This window comes from Branchiostoma belcheri, unplaced genomic scaffold, assembly GCF_001625305.1.
Source record: "Branchiostoma belcheri isolate BF01 breed outbred unplaced genomic scaffold, Haploidv18h27 scaffold33, whole genome shotgun sequence".
Taxonomy (NCBI): Eukaryota; Metazoa; Chordata; class Leptocardii; order Amphioxiformes; family Branchiostomatidae; genus Branchiostoma; species Branchiostoma belcheri.
In genome coordinates, this window is record NW_017803943.1 from 964,285 (window position 1) to 989,868 (window position 25,584).

Sequence of the window (25,584 nt, forward strand, 5' to 3'; positions counted from 1 at the left end):
TTCGTATGTCTGGAATAGTTTGCATGCATTAAATTCCATTTCGTGCATCAAAATTGTCTTGGGCATTTGTGAGATATATTTTCTTGTGAAATAAAACACCTAAGCCACACAGTAGCCTCTTGAATATTTATTATTCTTCATCTCTCTCCTGGATTGAATCATTACATTTACATTATATACACTCTAGTGCACATAGTAGGACGCAGTGGAAGCCTATCATTGCTTGTACCATGTGCATTTTGTAATTTATATTCATTAAATTTGCAAGTGTAAAAGCTAGGTAAGATGCTATGCAGTCTTCAAGAATTACCCTCTGCAATTATATAAATCTAATAGTTTGCTTTCCTTCCTGTTATCTATCTAAGCCATATCTAGCAGCCCTGGAGTTGGCACTTGTATGTAAAAGACATAACATCCGGTCAAGTTACCCTTACATTCAGTACACCATGCATTCAAGGTGGGGGGATAGGCCTCTTTTCCCTTTCCACGAGAAATAGTTCAAAAGAAATTCTTCCCAAACTCTGTGTGTTATTGTTACCAGGTCACCATCACAAATGAAAAATACATAAATCATAACAGAGTATGAGCCAGACACCAAGCTTCAAAATCAAGAACGTCGTTGAACACCATGCACAAATTGAAGTTTATGACGTGAGATCACTGCATGAGGTTAGTCAAAGCAGGTGCTACTTTTAGGCATTTCAAAAGCAAGCCCTTGAAAGATACAAGAATCCTTTGAATACTGGCAAAACTTGGAAATTCAGGGTGTTTGGGAAATTGGGAGATCCAGAGAAAACCTGCTTGATTGTGCACATCGGAACCTGGGGGTATACGAAGAAATTGCCACGGCCGTGAAGGAACACAACTTCAATAGCACAGCATCTCAGTGCTGATCGAAGGCGAAGGCTCTGAGGGTAAAGTACAAGGATGTACAAGATCACAACAGCCTCAGTGGGACATATCGATGTGTTCCTCCACGATTATCACAGTTCTAGGGCTACAGTGCAGCCCCCCTACCCCATGAAAATGGGCAATCTTGAGACAGGGATGACAACACTTCTCTTGATCATAGTGACTTCACCTCGGGAGCAAGTTCGTACCATGGACACAAAATGGAGTCGTGTGGAGAACTCCAATGGCCAACATTAAATCTTTTTGATTTACCAAAAAGATGAAAAAGTTCGGATTATAGAATGTTTCCAAAGGAAACAGAACCATGATCCCACACACTGATTGTTAATAAGATGATAGAACTGGACTGAATTGTAAGTAGATCTATTCTGTAATGCAGAGGATTTCATCCTTTATTGTTGTGGACATTGCTATGTATACCCTGGAGCTGTGACATGTTGGTGCCATTATGAGGCAGTGACTTTGATTTCCTCCATGACATTGGACAGTAGTGAGGCGTCTGAACTCTTCCCATCGATGGAGATGTCACCTCCACCCTGGGACAAACAGAGACAAAGATTAATTATACATGTTCATTCATTAAATCTCAAGATGGCTGGGTACACATTGTAGCATTAACCTGGGTAGCTACATTCACTATAGGCTGTTTTCCGAGGGGGGGGGGCAATGTATTACAAGACATGGAAATGTTACATTCAATCAAACAAAGGAGAACAACATACACGTACAGTACCCTGGGACAAACAGAGAAAAAAATGGATCCTTGTCAGATAGTATAGCAAGAAAACATCAGTCAAATCATTGGCCTGCCTGCATACACGTAAGTGTCTAGGCCAGGAGCTGTTCAGAACTCTGTTATCATTTACTTAAAGGCATGCAACGCAACTTGGAGTTGCATGGCGTAACAGTGAGGTGTTTGACTCAGAACCAAGTGGTCTCGGGTTCGAATCCTGCCATATCACAGACCTTAGTGTCCTTGGGAAAAGTTTCTTCACTTCACTCTGGGGGAAATGAATACCCAGCTTGGGACAGGGACGTCCCTACTTACATTTGCCTTGACGAGCAGACAGATGTGATGACCTTGTGTAGAGCAGCTGTACAGGGATGCACTCTGGTCAATCTGTTCTACAACTACAGGGGAAATCACAACAAGAATTAATACTTCTATGAACTTTCCTAATGCATTGCTATGGTTACATCTTTGTTTTTAGAAGACCTACATACATATAGTACAGCTAAAGACAAGGCAAATCAAGGCATGGCAGTCAGTTTGTATAGGTCATCAGTTTTGATTTCATATAACTTGCAGAAACACACACACACAATGTGTCACGCACAAACACACACATGTACACACACAGGCACACAAACACAGGCAGACTAAGCCAAAAATTCACACATACATTGTACAATGGTATGAAGAACGGAATGAATAATGCACTAGTTCTCCTTAAAGACAACAAAGAGTCTTTAACAAGTATATGTACAAATCTACCTGTGGTTGAGAACTTACTTGCAAAGTGTCCGTAGAAGCAGACCTTAGCCAGGAGGTGTGAGAAGGGAGCTCCACTGTTGGACAGTTTTATGGAGTATTTGGAGCTGAGGTCTCCACCTTGCAGCAGTCGGGCAAAGGCATCACTGTAAAAAATAAATATAAGGGGACGGGTAAGCTGTGCATAAACTTATAGAATTAAGAGTCAAGAGAGCCAGGGCCAATTTGGTAGGAAAAAAATTGGACAGTTCTTCGTGGCAAATGTGCAGATCTTCAGTGTTTGGACACAGAATCAATGATCAGCCAGTCTGATTGTGTTGATTAAAAGTACATGTACTCACTTTATTTAGGAAAAAATACATGTGTTATTGTACATTTGACAATTCTACCTCTAGTGAATAACAATTTCTGTTAATGTTTTTCTGTCATAATCTAAGGCCACCAACCAGAGAAAATCATGTTTATGTAGAAGACACAAAGTTCACAAGAATGGACCCTAAAAAAGTGGTTTGGTAATGAAAACTGCCCCATTTTTAGCCTCTCAACAAAAGGTTGAGACAAACCTTGAGCAGGGCGTGGCAACCAGGAATGCAGTACACGGCAGGTAGAGCTTAAAATCCAGCTTCTCACTGGTGGAACTTTCCTCCGTCTGACAACAGAAACAAATAAACAAACAGGACATTCATATGTATACATCTAAACAAGGAAAAGTATCTAGTATGTGCTTTGGCTATACACAGTAAGAGCAATGTCACAGAAGCTAGTAACTTCTTCTTTCTTCAAGTCAGAAAAAGTACATGTATCAAGTCACAATCGAATATGCCTAGTATACAGGGTTCTAGCCAGCCTGAAAATTCTACAATACTACTACAGCCAATAGAGAATTCGTAAGACAAACGCTACTTTAGTGTGCTGAAGGTTATTACATGTATATACCTTGATGGTGTACGTCAACGTTCCCCGTAGCTTCTGGGGGACGTTAATACTTTGGACTTGGAACGCAAACTGGCCTTCGTTGAAAGAATCTGGAATAGAAAGAATACAATATATTCAAAAAAGGTACAATTTTAAGGAAAAGTGACGAAACTGGAAAGTTTCAAACTGACAGAGAGCTAGTTAGTATTGAACTAAACTTAAGGACTGTCCAAAAGTTTCTGCAGCTCACATAATACTCACTAGGTGGCAGTTGGAATGGTACAGGAACCCCATCATGGGATGTAGCACCAGGCTAAAATGGGAAAAAATAAAAAATATATCAGCACAACAGACATTTTATAAAATCTATTACCTTTACATATACCTTACATGTACGTCTCACTTAATATGATTGTATCTTAATTCATCCAAAATCAAAAAAAAAAAAGGGAAAAAGAATCCCTATCTACAGACACTATTTTTTTCAGGACTGAAGCCGGAAACAAATTTTTCCCTAGGACTTACCAGTCTGTCCATCTTGGTGTTGAGAGAGTCCATGACGTTGAACTCCAGTGACTTGAGATGGTGCTGAGCCTGGCTGGTGAAGATGACAGACACGATGAGCTGCTGACCCTGCTGGGGCTGGACACGGGTCTCGTACGTCATCTTTATGTGGGAGTCCTCCGCGAGAAGTCTGTAACTCGTCATGGGCTGGGGGAGGAAACAAGGAAGGTTTAGTTTATTCCTACCTCCATTAAAAATTAAAAATAATAAATAACATAAGAAGGTAATATATAGGAAGTTACTTACAGGAAGTGGAGCTGCATCACTACTAGTGAGTTCTTCAAAACCATCTCTTCCACCCTCTTCTTCCTCATCTGCTACCTTTGATTTCTTTTTCTTCTCCTTTTTCTCCTTCTTCTCTTTCTTTTCCTTCTTTTCTTTCTTGGCCTTCTTCTTCTTGTGCCTACTGGTGTCCTGTTGGAAAATTGAACACAAATGTAATTATATGAAAAACTATTGCCATCATTTATCCCTGCTGCCTAACTCTGTAACCTTAAGAAAATTGGTACATTGTAGACAAACGACTACTCAACTGAGCTAATAGTCATGGGGGAACACTTCAAATGGCTTGAACTTATCACACCCTTACCTCAGCATCTGAATCCACATCTGCAGCAGCTGCTGGTTCAGGTGCTGTCACCTCAACTGCCACCTGGAGGACCAAAAAAATTGCAGTGATGCATGTTTGTATCAAACCATAAATTTACTAGTTTCTGTTCTTTCATTGTGTGTGTTATTCCCTTTACATTTGTATCTAATTCTGTACAGGACATGCCTGTAAAGCAGCATGCTTAGTATATTGAATGCATTTACCCTGTGGAAAGAAAACCAAAATAAATACATGTAAAAAAAATACAGTTTTACAAACTACCAGACATATAAGATTTATAGTACAAAACTATGCAGTGAACTATAGAGGAGCTTGATGCTTACCGGAGCATCTTGGCCAGAAAGCCAGAAGTCCAAGTCATCCTACAGTGAAGCAAGAAAATTCTAGTTAGCACTACAGGTCTATCGAGTTTTCTTGAGTATAATATACAAATAACTACATATACAAAAGAAGTCATTTGCAAGCTGAGAAATACATCTATTTTGCGAGGAATAAGGTTGCCATGTCTTCCCAAATTCATCTTGAGTACAATAAAATGAGAAACAAGACCAATTTCTACAGAAAGTAATAAAAGTATCTGAAAAGAGTATTTAAAAATTTGGAGTCTTGGCCCTCTGAAACACTATTGCATGCATTTCATGGGGCAAATTTTGCTGGCAGACTTAGTTTAATAACATCTTTTTTTATTTCTTTACACACCAATTTTTGTCCGTCAAAAATGCCAAATTAGTTATAATTATTGTAAATCATGAGCAGAAAAACTCAGTCAAAAGCCGGAAAGATAGACACAGGCTAGCACACTTGATAAAACTGATTTCTATCGTGGATAGGCTTAATTCATACCTTAGGTTCTTCCTTTTTAGGTGTTGAGTCTTTCTTGACAGGTACAGAAGGTGTTGCTGCTTCTTCCTCCTCACCTGGTGAGGGGATGGCCTCGTGACCCGGGGACATCAACTCTGTAGCTATCAACAAGCTGGGGTGGGCAGAGTCATCACCGGACTTGTTCCTCTTCTTTTCCTTTTTACTTTTCTGGAAAATAAATCAGGTGGTCATTTCTATTTCATGTAGATCACAGCCTGAAACTTTAAAGGTGCATTTTGTTACATTTTGTGCCAAAAATGCTGAGAAACTCAGATCCATTGGAAGAAACCACACCTTCTTTTCCTTTTTCTCTTTCTTCTTGTCTTTCTCCTTGTCTTTCCTGTGGTGTTTTTTTCTTCTCCTCCACAGGTCTGTCCTCAGCAGATGGCGACACGATCCGGTGTGTTCTGACTGGGAGTTTCTCATCATCCTCCAGTGGTCTGGGGAAAAAACATCAGAAATTTTCCTCATGTTTTGCAAATTTCTTTTCCAGAAGACTTCAGTAACTTTCTTAGTCACTGTTGGAGAATATAATTTGACCCTAATATTTCAGGACTGAAGCAGGAAACACAACATTTTTCCCCAGGCCTTACCTGTCCAAGTCGATGTCCAGCAGCTTGTGAGGATCATTGTCATCCAACTCCTGGTCTCCTTCATCTCCTGACTCTGTTGCACCCTGGGATAGGGGAAACATCAGACAGGACATGAAACATGTTGCCATTAAGGAAAAATGAAAGTGATGTTGATCCAGTTTTAGCTCACTGAAGAGCTCAAGTTGCTTGGGATAAATATTGTAACAGTAAAAGATAGGAAGAAAGAACATTATGGGATTCGAACCCTGAACCTTTAGATCTCCTCTCACCTCTGGCATCTCTCCGCCCATGATGTCCACCTTGTGGACCACTGGGACGTCCTCCTCAGACTCTGACTTGTGGCGGCGTTTGCTCTTCTTCCCGTGACGTCTCTTCTTCTCCCGCTTTCTCGCCTGGCGCTCTGCCTCCAGGTACTTGTCTGACAATCTCTTTGTGCCTGACAGAGAAGTGAAGACACTGTCACAACATTGTAACATACAAGTGTGTGTATGACTGGTTCAAAATTTTAAAAGCCCTGTCACTGGAGGCATGAAATACCTACATGAAAATACTTGCCTACGTGCCTACCAGAATAGAGAAGTTCTAACATGTCACAGCAAGATCAGATACAATAGACCTTTTCAGAGTTATTGGTCATATTAACGTTCTACATTTCTTTCAAGTTTCCTTGTTATTACTGGGCAAGAGCACCACTTTCGTGGCAACAATAGGATGTGAGAGTAAGGTTCTCAAATACTTACTTTCAGTTTCAAGGAAATTTTCTGTGGCTGGAAATATGATTGGAAAATGGGGGGAAGAAGATGATAAAACTGTTGAAGACGGCAAAAGTTGACAGCATTCAAAGTCTTAGTCAAGGAAATCGGATGGCTATGAATGTTCTAATGAACCTACAACACAACCACTAGTCTAACCGTGAAAAGGTCTATTGGACAGAACACAGGAAAGATAAAACAAACTACAAAATTTTACTCTTACAAATAACAAATCACAGAAATCGAGTTAAGCACATACTTCTAAGAACTCTGTTACTGACAACAGCTAGTTGAAGTACCAGTTACCGTGGTAACAGATGTCTGGTCCAGGTCATTGACCTTATGTGTAAAAGAAGATAAAACAAACCAAAAACAATATGCTGTTGTTTTTTTCTGCAAAGCTAAACATAAAAAGTCTTCCCCACTCACCCGGCACATACAGAGGGACACTGAGGTCGATGTTAGCCACAGGAATGTCTTCTACGTTCACCACCTCCTGGTACTTGGAGCCCTATGTTGGACAGAAACACTATGTGAGACGTCAACAAGTCTTTATAGACCATTTCTGGTCCCTATAATAACTTACTTCCGATACATTGTTCGAAGTACAAACTTATCTAACTAGCAATTGTTCACAATTTTTAAATCTTAGATTTGACAACTATAACAGGCAGTGCCTGAGAATGAAAGAGAGAATCTGATTTGCTTACCTTGGCTGGTCCTCCTAACTTGAGATAGTGTGGATTGTTCTGGGTTTCTGCTCGACGGGCCTCCCTTCTCTGCAGAAACAAACAAACAAATAAACAAACAAACACAGTTACATACCCTATCAGCTAATTGTCAAGACAATTGACTCACCAGAAAGACCATATGTTTGTCCCCACGTTTTTTCTTACGAAGCTCATATATATCAACCCTACACACATTATTTTCATTCAACCACTTTACACGTTAAGACCTTCAGACTTCTGTTCACTTTCTTAGAGAAAAATGTCAACAACTCACCCTCTCCAGTTCATCATCAGACAGTTCCTCTACTTGTCTGGTCAGACTTTCATTCATCATCCTGAATAAGGAACAACAGTAATTAACAAATGACAAATGTACTGATACTAGGAAGCTGGGCTACTTTGACTGCCTCATGTGTCACGAGAGGCAGCCCCTAAGTCTAAGTCTAAGTCTAAGTAAATGTACTGATACAGATACACATCCACGCTCCGTGAGTACTCCTAACCATGGTTGGGGGGAGTTTGGCAGTGTTTGGGAGAATGTATTCGGCTTACCTGCTGTCATCGGGAATGAAGAGAGAATTAGCCGGGCCTTCGTCGTCAGAACTTTCTGAGGGCGGATCATTGATCCACTTGTCCAGATCCAGACCCTCGGGGACGGCCACTTTCCTCTGGGCTTTTGGAGCCACGGGGTTCAACTCTCCCGCAAACAGGGCCGCCACCTGAGATAAACAGACACGGACTTAATACCAACATTCCATATGTTGTACATGCTTTTCATTCATAGCTTTGGGAGAAATGACAGCACTGAGACAGAATTTGACCAGTTTAGACTTTGTCTTTCTCAAGAATGACAGAGATCGGACATCTCCTTCTTTGATATATTTTCTTTGTCTCTAGGGATACCTCCATGGAAATAGTTCAAAGAAACGAGCAAACAAACCTCATCAGCACATGAGACGTCCTTGTCCTGCAGCTTTTTCACATACTTCATCAGCTGGAGGATGCAGCATGCTCGCTCTTGGACCTGACAAAACAAAGTACAACCAATCAGCTGAGCATACCAAAACCTCAACTACAGACCTTTGCAACATACAAAGGCTACTAACAATGAACCCATTGTTTGAAAGAGTCTAGGTCTAGGAAAATTTTAGTCCTGAAAAATTTAGGGTTGAAAGGAGTTTTTCTTCTTTTTTCATATTAAATAAACAAAGCCTCAAACAAACAAACAAACAAACCTCGAGGTCTCCGCTCTGCACAAACATGGGCAGTTTCTCCACCAGCAGGTCGCTGACCTCCCGGATCCCGTCAGCATCCCCATCCTCCTCGTACTTAACCAGGATCGCGGCGTACAGCTTCATGATGTTCTGTACAAACACGGCCTGGATGTGGCCGGGAAGAGACGTGACCTTCTGTCGCAGCATGTCTTCTAACGTCCCCCGCGGGTCTCTCAGGTGCTCGGAGAACTCGCCGGCTATCCATGCGGCGGCGTACAGGACCTCACATATCCCATTCCTCTGGGCAGAGCTGGCCACAACGTGGGAGTTCTCCAACAGTTGGGCCTGGGAAGTATTGGAGCATCAACTGAGCACATTCCACTAGACAACAAGTTGTTTACCTACTTAATATGTTTTGTATTTTTAGCCAGTGGTATGGCACTGCCTTACAGTGGGAAATATGTCATATGTGACAATCGCATTTAAGTATATACAACATAATACAAAACTTGACAGACTTGCATCAAATATCAACAACTGTTTTCTCCGTTTAAGTTTCTGTGATTAAGTTGTTTAGCTTTAATATCCCATAGATTCAACAACTCTTATGTACACCAAATGTATTCGCGCAATTGCATTGGTAAAGTAGAATCCATTCTGGCAAATAAACAATGCTTTGACAAGAAGTTGGACACTATGAGACTTAGTGTACATGTAGAAAGGAGGAAAAGGCATCTTGGTACACCTAAGAAAGGTGAAGACATCTGGGAACACTGAAAACTTACCATCTGTTCCACAGCGAATGCCCTGATGGCCTTGACTCTGATGGCGACATCTAACATCTGTGAGGCGATGACACTGCCATGTCGTGTTCCCTCCACCCTGGTCAGTTCTACCAGCACACTCACATACCTGGGAAAACAGGATAACGTTTGTCTGTCAGGTTTGTTATGTTCATCACCAAAATAAGACACTTAAGTCTTCTATCTGATGATAGTGCTGACCTTAGAGTATGTCTTGGATAAAGGTATACAATTCTATTCATCCACAAGAGTTCCCTTAGTTTTTTTTTTCCTTTATCAAAAATTGTACAACTGGCACCAAATTCCAAAACTACATTCCTGCTCTTTATTCAGATCTACACTTTAACTTATAGCAGATTCAGTGCTGTTTAGTCAATCTATTCCAGGATATCAACAGGTTGAAGGGCCCTTCTTTCAACTCTTATTCACATATTACTAGTGTAGAGGAATGAAGTTTGCCACAATGCCAGATTTCACATTCATATGTATCATAATTTTTCAAGGAAGTGTAAAATATTACAATTACAATCTTTCACTACAAAAACAGTATCCAATAGGCTGCCGATATCCTTGTGGATTGTCTTTGTTACTGAAAGATTTGCTTCATGATTAGACTACAATGCCCACCATTCAAAGTTGGTGATGTACTGGTAGTTATTCTGGCTGCAGATCTGTACGATCTTGGACAGGAGTTCGTCCCGGTACATGGATCCCTCCGCCTTGTCCATGTGAATCATCAACTTACGCACGATCTCCATCAGGTTCTTCTTAGACACCTGCGGGAAAGACAACACAGTTTTCGTTTGGGATTCCATGTCACACAGTTAGCTAGTAGAATGGTTGATATTGTCAAACTAAAACTAAAAACGTAATATGCATAATGTTTACCTTCGCATATGGTCTGCTATGCTCTGTTACTCTTACTCAAACACAATCATATATGTGATAGGAGTCTACCTGTAAATCCCTCCTACTATAAAATTGCAACATGATGTAACCCAACACCTGTTACCATGATGTTCAGGGCATTGATCTTATTTGTTTGGAGAAGAAGAAGAGGAAACAGAGCAAAAACAATATCTTTCCTTCAGTAAAACATAACAAAACTAAAACTAGACTAAAACTAGACTAAATCTGCACATAAGCCAGCCTACCATGCCATATAGCAGGTCGAGTGCCCTGAGACGGATGGACTCGTCCTTATCGTCCAGACACTGCAGGATCAGGTCCTTGTGAGCCTGGACAGACTTGGGGTGGGTCTTCAGGATCTTAGACATGGCCAGCAGTCCCAGGTACTTCACTATAGGACAGGCACAACAAGGGAACAACATGTCCTTCATACATCACATTAATCACCCACCTAGCTGACCACTGAAACCGTGTAACATACAGCACATTTCATATCAATGCATATTTAATACAAAAAAGAGAGTTGTACACAAATTTAACATACATGTACACTCTGGAAACACGTCGGCAGAACTTACTGTGCTTGCGCAAAGCCCGTAATGTATCGTGCATAGCACTTCAGGACATTCTGTCAAAGTGCTATGCACAATACATCACAGATGTTGCACAGACACAACATGTTTCCATTCTACATGTATAAATATTTTCTCCAAAAACATTGACATAAGTTGCTTGAACAAGTCATATACAAATTCTATTTTTTCAGTCAGTGTTGCGAGACAAGCTCTCCTCGTATCCTCCTCCACACCTCTGTACAAACATGTATAGCGCTACACGGCGAGGTAGACACGGCCGCTAGCGGTATGTAAGGACTGTGTACGCACTGGAGGCACTTTGCTGGGAAGACGGGGACCCGTCAGAAACCAGGGACTGTTGGGCCTGCCCGTCGCTAGCATGGCTGTCGCCGAACGTCCCCTCGTCTAATGCACGATAGATCGAGCAGGGTCGCGTCATGACCAGGTGCACAGCACTGCCCTGTATCCCAGCACCGTGCACCAACATTTCTCTCACCACAGTTCTCCGTTAGACGGATTAGTCAGTACTACATTTTAAGATTTCGTTCATCGTTTTTTTAATCTGCTTCGACCTATCCCGTGGTTAGTTTTCGCATTATGCAACTAAACAACAAAGCAAGCCAAAAACACTTTCTTCTTTTACACAATAAATGGTGTTGACAGCACAATGCGCTATTTGCTATGATTTCAGGTAATTTTGCTAAAAATTTATGATCAGCAGCATTAAGAGAGATAAAAAGAGTATTTTAAATTTGCCCACTACAAAGCATACTGCAAGACTATTTTGTTATCTTTATCAAGTTGACACTGATTGTCAATGTGTCCCCTTCTTGTAAGAGACCCAGATGTAATAAGTAGAACTGGAATTATTTGTGTACTACAGAAGCATGACTTTGGCTTGCAGTATTTTTTAGTTGCAATGCAGCAATATGATTACATAAGGGCTTGGCAACATTTGTCATATGATTGCAAATGGGGGCCATTCTTGGATTAGCCGTTCATATGTTGTACAAAATCTTTTTACCAAAAGATAGTTTTCCATTCTTTTCAGAATTTTCATTCGTTTCTGACAGTCTGCTTGAAAATGCTTACGACAAATGAGACCACGCCCTTACCAGTATCTCTGCCGGCCATACTTACAGTTCTGATCCGAGTCTTCGATCAGGATTCGCAACTTCTGCACACACAGCTGGGAAAGAAGATAACAGCATGTTAGCAAACACATTGTATAATATATATCTGTTGTCTAGCAAACTCACAATCACACATATCATGTATGTCAGGGCAGAGATTGCAATTCTGTCAACAGAGGTCTCGATTTGAGTGTCTATCAGCAAAGATCTTTACCCGAGTCTGTGCAACTAGCAATTCTACCAATAGAGATCTGAATGATAGTTTCTGTCGACAGAGATCACAATGGAGTCTCTATCAACAGAGATCACGATCAGAGTCCCTCTTGACAGAGATCACAATAGGAGTCGATTGGCAGAGATCACGATTTACCTGTAGAGACCTCAATCAGAGTCTGTGTGATTCTACTAATACAGAGACTTCTATTATGATCTCTACAGGTAGAATCAACGATCCTCAATCTCTGCCCTGACATATACATTGTTCAGATTTTATTATCCTTGGAGATACATATTAGGCCAGTGGTACGCATCACCCCAAAATAAATTCTCATATTGCGAAAATGAAACTGAGAATTAACTTAAGAATTTCTAACTTGGCATGCTTTTAGTTAAGTAAAAAAAAAGTAAAATCATAAAAGTAAAGCAACAAAACATACACAAAGGGGCACTATTGAGTATCAATCATCACCAAACCAGACACCTAAATCCTTAAAAAATAAACTTATGTTGCATGCAAACTCAGACTTAAGATCAAAATCACTGAAGAAAATGTCCACATCAACTCAATCAAGCATAAAAATATAAATAATGTACAAGGCCACACAAATATAATCACTTATTTGACTGATTTTTTTCTGCGTTGTTTTGGTTCACTAAAAAACTGCCATATTTTGTAGCAATCTGGAAGTACAGCCAAATTCACAACCATTTATCCTTTTTTGAAAGCCTTGAAGCTTTAAAAATCCCTTTTTTATCATTTACAACTGCACAAATATCAGGACAGCTCCACCTTTTGAAGTTTCTATCATAAATTTCCCCACCCCCTTCCCAACTCTGTGACAATATGATAAAAAATTTTCAAACAGTTACAAAATTTGTATGGCCTTTCAAAGAAACGCATGCTCTACTCAAATGTCATGTGATGTAACAAAAATGAAGTAAAACAAAACCAGTTTTTTTCTTCAGGGAACCATGCACAACCAACGTGACGGGTGGGAGGTACTACAGTACAGTCACACGCAAATCTGACAACCGTACAACGGACGTGTGGAGTGTGGGAACGCTGTGTACCTGTATAGAGGCGTTGTGGTTTGGCATGCCTGAAGATAACGAGATAAGGACTGTAAGTTAAGAGAAAATGAAAAGATCGTTACTGCTTGTGAGGAAGTGGAGGGGTTTCATGGATCATTTGGTCGCAAAAAAATACTGTTTTAAAAAAAAATCCACCACCACTTGAGTGTGCAAAAGAAATTAACCCTTTTGCACCCACTGTTGCTTCTGATATACCATAATAATATCCATTCACCATTAAAAACACATGAATACAATTCAGGGACAGTTGCATGAGTCTACTTTTCCTGATTCTAAATTACAAAACAAGCTAGGGGTAACCTGAATTTATATTTCACATAAAAGATTTCTGACTAAAAAAAGGAATAAAAAATTGCAAAATACATTTGGGAGTTTTTTTTGCAGAGACAGAAACAATAAAAAGCAACAAAAAAAACTCAAGCAAATGATTTGGAAATGGTGAGAAACAGGAAAAATCCTTCTCTTTGCACACGTGTGGTGTGAGATTTTTTTTTTCAAATCAGATGACATCGATCAAATCCACAAAAATCACGACAAAGACATGAAAAATTCTGTGAAATCATCACCAAAGCAGACATAAACACCACGATATCCATGTACCTGCTATGACTGTGTTGATGCACTCATACAGTAGGGACATCGCCGATGTACTGGAGAGAAAGGGAAGAAAAACAGGTTCATACAACATCAGTAACAACAAACACACCACAACTTCAAACAAACTACTGTCAAACTTACCTAAGGTGACCACCCAGGGGAACAAGGAAAAGCTGCTTAGACAGATGGTCTTCTTATACAAAAATCATAATGACAAAACCGCAGCAAAATTTCCACCCGTTTTGCAAAAGACTGCCCAAGTGACCAAGCTGGCACCATTTTACAAAGACTGTCATGCTGGCGAAATCAATGGCAAACTGGCTAGTTTTTGGCCACACCCTTGAAAATGATGTGGTGATCATACTTATAGGCAGAGATTGGACCATATGCACAGGTCTCAAATAATGCCAGTCTCGGAGACATTGGACAAGCGGTCAGCTTAGGCAAGTTCCTTGATGCTTATGTCTATGGGAACCGAGTAAAAGTCATTTAGCCAAATGTCTGGCTTATAGAAGTACTTTAGTGGTCGCTTGGGCAAGTTTGACTGTACACTCAACCCAGGGATAGTCTCTACGCTATTCTGACAAGACACTGCTCCCACAAGATGCATCAAATTTGGAAAAGTTTTCAATCCAGCTGCTAGCAAGGCCAGTCACTGATGCTTGGCCAGTCAATAGTCCAGAATACTAGTAGTCAGATGGACTATCCAAAAGCAGCTTTTTTCACCAATTACAGACAAATGCTTTCATTTGTTTTCAGTGAAGTACAGGTACATGTTGGTAAATTCCAATATTTGTAAATATGTTAAAATCAAGGTACAATTAATTTTATTCTTTAAAAGATTTCTTTCCTTGAGTACAAATTTGTACTTCCGTGATTTACAACTTAAAGTGCACTTTTCCGTCATTTTCACATACATTTTGTAACAGGCCACATAAAGAAGGTTTCTATCAGTGCATGGTAGGTAGGGTTTGTACAGCTAGCATCAGAATTATCATAAAGAAATTAAAGTAATATATTTTCCATCTCTTTCCCTAGCAGTACAAGCCCTGATCATAGCACTGAAGACACAACTACAACACAGTATGGCCTGGTGGCCTCAGGGTCGGGGAGGGGGGCACGCTTCTGTTCTACGCCAAAGACAACATGCAGGACGAGTCAAGACAGCAGCCAGATAGAGAATTTGGAAGAGAAGGTGTCACACTCACTCGTCACTCCTGATGCTAAGGACATGTAAAATGTACAGAGACAGAGGTAGGTGTGAGCTAACGCAAGAAAAAGGTACTCTTTATTCATTACATTGTGCATAGTTGTGCAACCTTCCTCGCATTTCTGGGTGGTAGCAATTTTTTTCAGCAACATTTCTTTCCTTCCTGCTCCTTTTAATCTATAGACACCCCTCTCTCGCAATGGTTTACCCCTACTTTTACAAGAATCAATATAACCATGGATCAATACACTCTATAGAGTGGGGGTGACACAAAGCAATTAGAAAGTTGAAAGGAAGCAATTAATACCATGCAGACGTCACCTTGAGAAAGAAAAGGTCTTTACTACACGTATGCACACTACAAAGTAGAAACAAGGCAAAAAGCAGTGAAGTTAAAGCTTGTAGCATGCAAGGGGCTGTATTATAAAGCAGGGGCCACAGAACCATGTTAGATCACAGCACACATGTTAGCAATTTACACACAACATTTCTTCATATTTATCATAAAAATTTAATAAAAGCCTTCATACAGTATTTTCGATTAATTTCCAGTCTCCTTTCCTTTTTGCATGCTGCTTTCTTCTTAATGAATTGTCCTACTTTTCAAACATTTCAAAACTCTCAGCATTCTATTTGCTTTAAAAAAATTACCACTGCAAAACACGTTTCCACTGTCCTAACTCTTTAAAGCATCCAATGCAATTTCAGTTCAGCAAAACAAAAACTATTCTGGATGAGGAAATCTGTCTGATGTTCATCTACTGCCATTTTGTCATCATTTCATACTTGAAAGAAGAAAAGAAGGACTGGGAAATAGGACCTTGAAAATCCAGTTTTGCTGTCCTGAAATTGCATTAGATGCCTCTAAGGTGGACAGTCTTTTGTGTTGCTAATCTCTGTAGATAACTCTACAGTATACTGTTGTCCTTGTAATACATTCTGTAGTACATACCTGTGAATGAGGTTGGTGAGCGGTTCTATCAGCTTCTTTCCCAGTCTGGGCTCCAGGGGTGTCAACGCTCCAAACTGGTCAACAAAATATTACACCAATCAAAACACTTAACAAACATGCAAGCAAACAGCCTTTTTGTAGATTTTTAGATCTATTAAGTTATCCATGAAAGTGAATCACGGACTTCAAAAAATTTGTCATCGCTTATTTGCGTATCAATCAATAGTTCTTGCTTATAAACCTGCCTTTCTGCACAAGTTCTCTGGTCTCACTGACGAAAGGTAGTAAATGCTACGTGAAACGTCTGACCGTTTCCAAAATCATATCCAGTTGCTTGAGTAACTGTTTTTTGGCATATCTTATTACCTGGATGTCTAACCTTCACCAACGAATTACGGTATGTACTGACCAGTTTGATGATCTTGATAAGGACCCAGTTGTTGGTGGAGGACGTCATGAGTTTGAAGAAGACAGGTGCCAGGGACAGATAGTTCTTAGGGTTCTTCCTGGCCAGTTCACAGATCACATTAACAGCAGCTGACTGTACACCTGGGAACACAACAGACAGACAGAACATGTCATCTTTTTTGTCGCTCTTGCTGACTTGGTTATTAAAGACCTGATGACATTCAAAAAGGCTAAAAAATGCATGGAAATATCTGAAGTAAATATTGTAAAGTCAATTGAAGTTGGTTTTAATCATGATAAGAAATCTTTAAGAAAGTTGAACTCACCAGGATCTGGATCTTCTAGTTTCTCCTTCAGTCTTGGGAAGGCTGGTCTCAAAGCTTCTGGGAACTACAAAACACAAAACACAACGGTTCAGAACTTCTGCTATGGGAGTGTATGCCACTGTCTCAAATGAAATAGTACCAAAATAAAACATTCAACCCTTTATAATTCTACTGTACATAAAATTGTACTGTCATTATCTTCTCTAACAGAATGATCAAATTTCAACTTGCACAATTCTTAAAACTGTGACTTTAAAAAGTTACTTGAATTGGAGATTTGAGTACTTGAGAGCCAGTCTTACCTTGAGAAAGATCTTATACATGATGAGGACTGCCCTCTTCCTAATGTATGGCCTGGTGGACGTCATCTAGAACAACATCAGACATAAGAACTGTGTAATACTTGGCTGAATTCTTTATCAATAAGTGTGCTCCAATACCATAGCATATATGGTCACTGTTGTAGAGGACCATTTCTTATGGTAGAAAACTGTTCAAGCTGGTTAACCATGAAACAATATTACAGAAGGATCAGAGGTCTAAAGTTGTTGAAATCAACGTACCAGAGTCATGACGTCGTTGGCCAGGTCTCGTGCCAGGTCAGGGGTCATGAAGCAGGAGAGTCCATTGAGCGCGATGGCGGCGTCGTACTGGTTCTGACTGCTCAGGTCCTTCCTGATCATGTTGGTGGTCAGCATCAGGACCTCCGTCTCCTCATGGAAGGACTGCGACGCAGCAAGGTATCCAATCCTCTGGAATGAAGTATATAAATGTTCTGTTAACATCCGAAAATAGTTTCATCAGGTTGGTAAGTTATAGGATATAGAAGCTCTGAAGAAGGTGTCTGATAGGCATTGAAACGTGAGAAATTTTGGTTGTGTAGAAGAAAACTCATACCCTGTTAATAGTTTGATCTGGTTGGTCAGGAGAAACTACAGTTCTTAAATCATAACCTAACTGGCCAACCTGAAAAATTGTACTTGCTAATCATAAAAATGATACATGTAAAACGAACTGCTAAAGTCAACTTTCTCCAATATGTTTTGCCAGTATCTATTTTCCTAGATTTTCCAATAAAGTGACTGGAACATACACAGTACCTTGAACGTGAACTTGTTGGAGCTCATGACCTCGATGACATTAAAGGCAGCCCAGCTGATGTCATAACCCAGCATTTGAAGCTGGAATAGTAAGGCAAAATGTGGCATGAACAAGACATCATAATATTGCAAATTTCTTGGCAAAGAAGTGACTTCAATATATGAGCCATACAATACAGGACCACTGGTCATAAAGAGAAATCTTAATTTTTACAGTACATGACAGTAGCGAATTTCTGAAATTCCAGTTATTTTCATACAATGAACAATACCTTACAACTAAGGAAAACAGCAGGCAAACATGTAAATTTAACTTGGACTTACATAGGTGAGTTTGGCGACGGCATTTGCCTTGACTGCAATGTTGTCTTGTCGCAGCTCCTGTTTAATCTCATCAATGCACTGGGCGATGAACTTGGCCTGGAAGATAAATCAGCATTTCAAAACTAGCTAGAAGGTCTAATTTGGCCTCATTCTCCTAAAACAGTACTTTACACAACACAATACTAGCTACACAACACAACACTATAGTCATCCACACAATGCAAAAGCTCCAAAATCGAAATTCATTTTTGGGAATAGGTGCACTGGTGCACCCAACCTAAAAAAATTGGGTGTATAAAATTTTATAGGGTGCACATTTATAAGATAAAGTAAGTACAATGTAGAATGTCAGCAAAAACTAATCATGTTTCATTTCTAAGGAAAAGTTGATTTTATTTTTTTTTTCTGACACTTGGATGTCATTAACTTAAGAATATACTAATACAATACTAAACAGAGTTACAGTAGAGGCTTTTAAGGCCAGGGTAGAAGCCGCCCTGCCCTAACCCATGTACCGCTTCTCCCCCTCAGTGATACCCCATACAGGGGTTGTTCGAGGGTATTCGAAAAGAAGAAGACATATACATTGTACTACTATACATTAACATCTTACGTAAACCTACAAAAATTTTTGGGTGCACAGCTCCAAATTTGGCTGCACTAAGGTACACATACACCCAGTAGTTAGCTAATGTCTGGGCTGTAATCAAATAATAGCTTTGAATGGTACCAGCTGAGTCCAATGGAGATTAATGGTTCTGATATTGGCCAGTGACAGACAGCACCAGCGAAATGTTACACAGAGCTGGCACAGAGTTATAGTATGTTAGTGATAGCTTCAGATAAGGGGGACAGGAAGAGGGAAACCAGAGACAATCACACTGAGTCACAAGCTTGGTAAAAACAGAGACAAAAGTATCTGAGTGACTATGCCATTTGCTGGATTTGAAAGCTTTGGCCAGGATTTGGCTGAGTGACAGCAAAGATAGGTCATGTGCTGGGACAAATTCTACAGGCTTTAGTTTGAACAGATTGTGTTCAGCTGCCTCAGCTTTCTACAACAAAACTTAGTAGCTGTACACAGAAACTGATAATATGACACAGGCAACCGTTTTCGTCAGCGACATTGCATTTTTGCCTCAGAGATATGTCATATGATCACTTTAGATGGGATTGTGGATTCAACTTACTACATTTAAAAAAAAATGACCAATAAACTGTCTTTGAAAATAAATTTTACTGCTCTGACATTGCTTTGGGAGTTTTTAAGTTACTAGTACATGTTAAGTACACGAGATTGTAGCACACATGCATCTTCATCATGTGATTGTCACACTACAGCTACATACAGGTTATTGGCTCCAAAAACCCAGGGCAAGGGAAAAGTCCAATTTTGCGGAACAAAGAAAACAGGTCAGTAGTGTTTACTTTCTGCATCATGCAGTGATACTGATAGGTTACACAAACAAAGGACTGCTAGTACCTAACGTTAACAGGTATCAACTCAGGTGAATCAATAATCAGAATTCAGATAAAATCAGTGCCCTAAAATTTATATCAACAATTCCTGTGAATTTGAATTCTTGTGATAATGTGTCTTATTTTGGAACTGGGATTGACAACAAGCAGGAAATTAAATAAGGCTAAGCAAAAAGATCGTCGGGAGGAAATTAACTAGGATAAATAATTTTTATCTGATCACCTGAATATCGCCCCCCTCCCAATAAAAAGCTTTAAGTTTACTTAATTTTTTCCCCTTCAGTCACATTTTTGACAGATGCAAAACGTAGGCCATCTTAGATTAAAGCTATATGTCGTTAAGTTCCCTCTTCTCCGACACGTTTCGACTGCCAGTAAATAAAAATCATTAATTGGTACCGGTTTGGGGATCAAATCGCCCCTCCCCTCCCCAGCAAAAATCAATAAATCCCCCCTGCTTACCAAACATACAAATTCACCTGCGATAACTTCTACGCCACAGAATTCTGCATAGACATCTAATAACATCGAAATTGAAGACAAAGACTATATGTAAAAGCTCAGATCACGACCAACATATTTGCTGGGAAGGAAAAACAAGCGAGAAGAAAGATAATTTGTAAACCCACCTCGTCATCTTTGTGGTTCCGTATGCCACGTACCAAATCGTGCAGGTTCTTGTCAAAAACGCGCTCAAGGCTCCCTTTAACTTTCTTCAGCGCCATCTTGAGATTTTTCTACTACAGGGAGAGGACGCCTTGGTGGTTGTCGTTCTCGGGTGAGCAAATGGCGTTGTGTGGAGGTTATAAAACCATTTTCCGAAGGTTTTTTTGCGAAGGTGTCGTCCGACGATCTCTAGTCACAGAAACAAGATGGAGGACGTGGTGGTCATGTGACGCGGTGACGTCATGCCGGGATCAGCTGATCAATCTCCAAGCAGATGTTTTCGGGAGAAAAATCGCGCTATACTGTTTGTCAAAAGCGGTTGAAGGCGTAATACATTTTATCTCCAACTGATGTATAGGGTTAGCGTAAAAAAAAATTGCAAAAAAGAAAGCCGGAGAAAAAAAAGCCTAATACACGCGCCAAAAATAAGCAAAAACCCAAAACTCTGTTTGGAAAGTAATACTGTGAGGCACGGCAACCTGTAGGATTTCATTTTGCATGGTGGGCGGGCGGCTGAGAGCTCCTAGTCTAGAGCCCCGTCAAAGACATGAACCAAAGACTGGACTGGATACCAGACTGCAACTTTACAAGTGAAGTATATTTTCAGCCAGGTATCCAGTCTTGTCTTTGATTGTGAAGGGTGTGCCTGCATCAAAAGCGGCCTCCGGCAGCTCAATCAAGGACTGCACCAATATGTTAACCACGTACCCATTGCTGCAGTGATTTTATTCGCCGCTACGAGTACGAAGCGTTTTTGATGCATGGCGATTTCAATCTGGTATTTTATCGCCGCTGTGAGGCGTTTTTGATACATGCCTAAAACTACCAGGTTAACAACGCGTTTCCTTAATTCACAATTAATGGCAATGAAAATGGACAGGTTTCAGAGAAAAGATTTGACATAGGAAACGTCTAAGAAATATAAAAGGCAGCATCTTTTTTCTCATCTTTTAGCTTCATTAATAGTTAGTTAATTTTGTATCTGTTAACCGTGTCCATTCATCTTGTTTTGTTGTCACCTGTACTTAGCCAAGTGAGGCAGAAATGTGCAATAAAGGTCTTCATTCATTCACTTAATATAAAGAAAGGTAAGAAATCTTAGATTTCAAACTTCTGAGAAGTAGTTGATGAATTGCATCATGGAATGGACGACATGTATTACACCATCCTTCCCAATGTGAAAATCCAACATACAAACTCCCTATACCAGTGCCCCCAAAGCAATACTTCTGTCCCATACATGTTATACATGTACTTCCATCCCAGAAATAATTAACGTTAACACAGAACACAGGAGAAGTAATATTTTGCACAAGGTTTATTTTGTTCCGCCAAGCAGCTTGAGTAGCATCTAAAATTGACCTGGTGTCTGTACTGTATATACAATAATCTCTTCTGTTACTTAAACACTCTTACTGTAAATCTCCGTTTCGAGGTTATATTTCTTTAAGAGTAGGCCACACCACTTTGTTTTCTTGGTTCTCCTTAAGTGTTTTGCAAAGATAAAAACATAAGGCTGGGAGGAAAACTTGTATCTGACTACATGAACATGCTGTGTTTGTGTGTAGACTTTTCTGCGATCATGTTTTAATATTTCAGTTCAGAATATATTCATTTCTTTTCAAATTCGAGAACCAAGAAATTAAATGGTGTCGGCCTCACACCACAAATACATACAGCCATCACAAATGGATCTTTTGAATCTGTTTGAGTCTGAACAATCAACGTTCTTGTTCAAGTACAAGAGGATACATCTATGTGTGAACTCAAGGCTGTGTGCAAATAATGTAAAACATAGATACCACAAGTGTTGGGTTAGGCTGCATTGTAACTGAAGGTTTGCCTTAAAGATTTCGACAAGAGTTTCTTTTACAGTAAGAGCTATATTTTGTGATTTAGAGCGGTAAAAGCCATTTTTTTAAAGCTTGGTACGCTTCTACTACCCAACAAGGGTAAGCAAAACCCCACATTGACAAACATCATACATATCATATATATAATATATCTGTATTTTCAACAACTTTCCTTTTCTCTTTTGGCATCAACATATATATGGGTCAAGCAAAAAAACAAACGATTAAATAAATGCAAACTGAGTAAATGTTTTCAGCGCACACACATGATCTTACAACGCATCGATGTGCACAGCCAAAGAACAGAGCATCAAACAAAACAATGCTTAGAAATCCATTGTCTGAAACAATAAACAAAACCTGCTGGCTCGCACATATTAGTTGCTGGTAAATCCAGGCATATTTACAAAGCTGTAGTGCAGTTTGTGTGTTCAACTTAGTCCTCTACTGGAGTCAGGTATTACACTCTTTATAATATATGTTGAAAATATCTGAAGAAATCTTAACAAAATTGGTGTAAGTTCTTTGCTCATATGTCTTCAAGACATGGCTGTAGTTTCTTGTGGACTTGATTTTTTCTATGAACTAAATTGTATCCACGAAAAACGTATACAAAGACCTCTTTATATACTACTTCCATGTTGTTACTTTTTTAGAATCATATGACATTCCAATGTTAGACTTAATACTTCACAGATCTTTAACAACACAGGAATAAAACATACCAATGACATAACAGACTAGAATCTGAATAATGAAATATTCTTTACAGAACATTACAAGATTCTCCTGTACCACAAAAGTATGTCTACGACATAAAGTCTTCCTTGTGCTTTAAGGTACTATTTATCTGAAGCTCCGTAAAAAAATCCCCTGAAAGTTCTCAATCAACAAACCTTTAAAGAAGAAGATTTCTTTCCTGACTTTCAAGAAGTAATGACTGATTTCTTGGGTTGACGGCACAAGACATAACTAGCTCAAGAAAGACATTTTATGAGCACACTAAAAACGGAGAAATTATATAAGACAGTTTAGGTTAATGTGAAAGAAAGGTGACAGCCCTGGGAAGTAACTGTTAATTCAACTGGATAATATGGAGGATATTTGGAGCAATACATATGAAAGTAGGCCTGCTAAAGAAAAAAAGGAGTAAAAACTCCATAGAATAGACATCTTCAGAAATACACAAAATTTACATGAAACCAATGTACAAAGTGCAACACTGGCCTTAGAAAGGGTGCGTTTCAGTGAACTCTTGCTTTAGGGATATAGATGTGATACAAATTTCAAGTTGATCTCTAGTGTGCACATAACAACTATTAAAATCTATTTCTTTAGTCTGGAAAATATTCATTATGTTAAGGCACATTCTTGGTAAAGCCATTGTTTGGAAAATACTTTTGGTATTAAAACATATATAAATTACAAAATGTAGTAAAGCTCTACAGTTCAAGTTGGAATTTGAAGGCTTTGAGTGCTCATTTTAAGATAAAAAGGTGTGAAACATCAAGACTCCCAAGGCACATGATACAGTTTTCAATCCAAGCAACATCAGGGAACAGTTCAACTTCTGACATCTCTCTCTCTCTGCCAGCATTCCCACCAGACTCTTAAGTAAAGGGTACTCAGAATACATGAAAAATCTTTGGAAGGAAGTACCGAAGGCGCCATAAGGCTAAGGAGATCTGGGGGCAGAATTTTTCTCTGCCAGAAAAATTACTTTACTGAATGTCTGAACTATCTGAAACTCAATTATCAGCATTTTGAGCAATAAATTTTGACTTGAAACAATTTGCAAATACACAATCGTTTTCAGCCTATAAATTCCTTTTTTTTAGCAATTTTGCAGCAAGGTTCTCTGAAGAAAATATAATTGAAAAAAGAACGTCCAAAGATTGCAAATTGACAGTCTGGTGGGAATGCTGCTCACTGCTATAAAAGGCACTTCTGGTACGGCTGTAACACCGAAGAGCAACCAAGTCACGAGGTGTACAAAATTCTACTACCCTTAATAATTCTTCTACTCTCCAATATGGCCGAGGAGCAACTCCAAGCTCCTCTGAGGACAGATAAAAAGTTCTGTGCAAGTTTCTCTCCTCTCAAAGACATTATTAAAGTTCATTCACTGGCGTAAAACACATAATTTCACTGACTGTACAGAATACGATACATAATCACTGTTCTTTCAACCTTACAAGTGATCTATTATTTCACATCCGCAACACATGATTCTCTTTTCTTCTCTTCGCTGATCTCAAGTCAGCTTCTTTCTGATATACTGTACAAAAAAAAACGGCCGCGATCACCAGCGGTTATTCCGAGATCTTCTCCTCCTGTCATGACGAACCGTCGGCGTAGACAGCTGACTGCCGGCTGTAGCACCGATCCACCGCGTTCAGCTGGAGGAAGCTGCCTTCATCGGAGGCGTGACTTCGGATGGACGGAGTAGCAGGCATCTCATAACCTGCGGAGGCACATCCACAAACACTCAACATTAGTCCATGCAGTGGGATAAGATTTTTAAATGTTTATTTGCACATAAAGCCATGTTGATTTGATCCTAAAGATGACATCCGCAATTTTCGTCCATCTCCAAAAAAAGTTTTTGACCATACTGTAAATCCTACGAAACAGCTGCAAAATGAGCCTGGCTCTTTTCCACAAGCACAATGAACAGTGGACCATGGCTTAACATCCCATCCTAAGCATTGCGACCCAGTAGCATTTATGTCAGGTGAGCGATAACAGCCAGGATTCAAACTCCTAATCTCATAGTCCAGAGGCAGGGTTGTTAACCACTAGGCTATGCATACTACTTGCACTCTTAGTGATTTAGAAAGGATTCATTGATCTGTCCTTACCTCCCGACATGCCTGATCTTGCAGAGAACGCCCGCTGGAGCTGTTCGAACGTGGCGGTAGCCGGCGTGAGCGTCTCCTCGAACGTGGGGATGGCCATGAGGTTACGGGGGCTGTGGTGGCGGACAGGCGGGAGGGAGTGGCGCTCGGGCTCCCCGTGCACGGGGGCGTGCCCCAGGGGGGTGGGGAAGGACTGGCTCGTGTTGCCATGGTAACCTATGAGTGACAGTAGGAGACATTCAATATCTACAGCATAAGAACTTGTCTATCTTATTGTTTATCAAAACTGTCAACTTCTTGAAATAAAAAGGATTGTTTTGTCTTGGGGGAACTAACAAGGCTGGACTCTAGGCTAACACTTCAAATTTCCTCCTTACAAAACAGGTGTGTTATGCCTAAAGGCAGTTTATCATTTATGTGACCATGCAGGGCTCTT

At 39.9% G+C, this 25,584-nt stretch overlaps 2 protein-coding genes across 2 annotated transcripts in view; both read right to left on the bottom strand.

Annotated features, from left to right (window-relative positions):
• Nucleotides 1-115: 115 nt before the first annotated feature.
• Nucleotides 116-20,676, bottom strand: LOC109475176 (AP-3 complex subunit delta-1-like). The gene is given in 37 exon segments (XM_019775712.1): nucleotides 116-1,448; nucleotides 1,961-2,043; nucleotides 2,426-2,550; nucleotides 2,968-3,053; nucleotides 3,341-3,429; nucleotides 3,581-3,632; nucleotides 3,845-4,030; nucleotides 4,130-4,297; nucleotides 4,473-4,535; nucleotides 4,817-4,855; nucleotides 5,337-5,522; nucleotides 5,649-5,709; nucleotides 5,711-5,794; nucleotides 5,948-6,030; nucleotides 6,217-6,383; nucleotides 6,688-6,714; nucleotides 7,129-7,210; nucleotides 7,410-7,478; nucleotides 7,705-7,765; nucleotides 7,983-8,149; nucleotides 8,371-8,454; nucleotides 8,666-8,989; nucleotides 9,430-9,556; nucleotides 10,075-10,223; nucleotides 10,602-10,747; nucleotides 11,241-11,336; nucleotides 12,072-12,120; nucleotides 13,355-13,383; nucleotides 13,976-14,025; nucleotides 16,135-16,208; nucleotides 16,544-16,683; nucleotides 16,869-16,932; nucleotides 17,171-17,236; nucleotides 17,432-17,620; nucleotides 17,969-18,049; nucleotides 18,293-18,388; nucleotides 20,401-20,676. Coding segments are annotated over 37 exon segments (3,828 nt in total). The 5' UTR covers nucleotides 20,497-20,676; the 3' UTR covers nucleotides 116-1,358.
• Nucleotides 20,677-21,739: 1,063 nt separating this feature from the next.
• Nucleotides 21,740-25,584, bottom strand: part of LOC109475177 (zinc finger protein GLIS3-like) — a 36,178-nt gene continuing 32,333 nt past the window's right edge. The window contains 2 exon segments of the mRNA XM_019775713.1: nucleotides 21,740-24,754; nucleotides 25,152-25,364. Coding sequence (XP_019631272.1) covers nucleotides 24,627-24,754; nucleotides 25,152-25,364 — 341 coding nt within the window. The 3' untranslated portion in view covers nucleotides 21,740-24,626.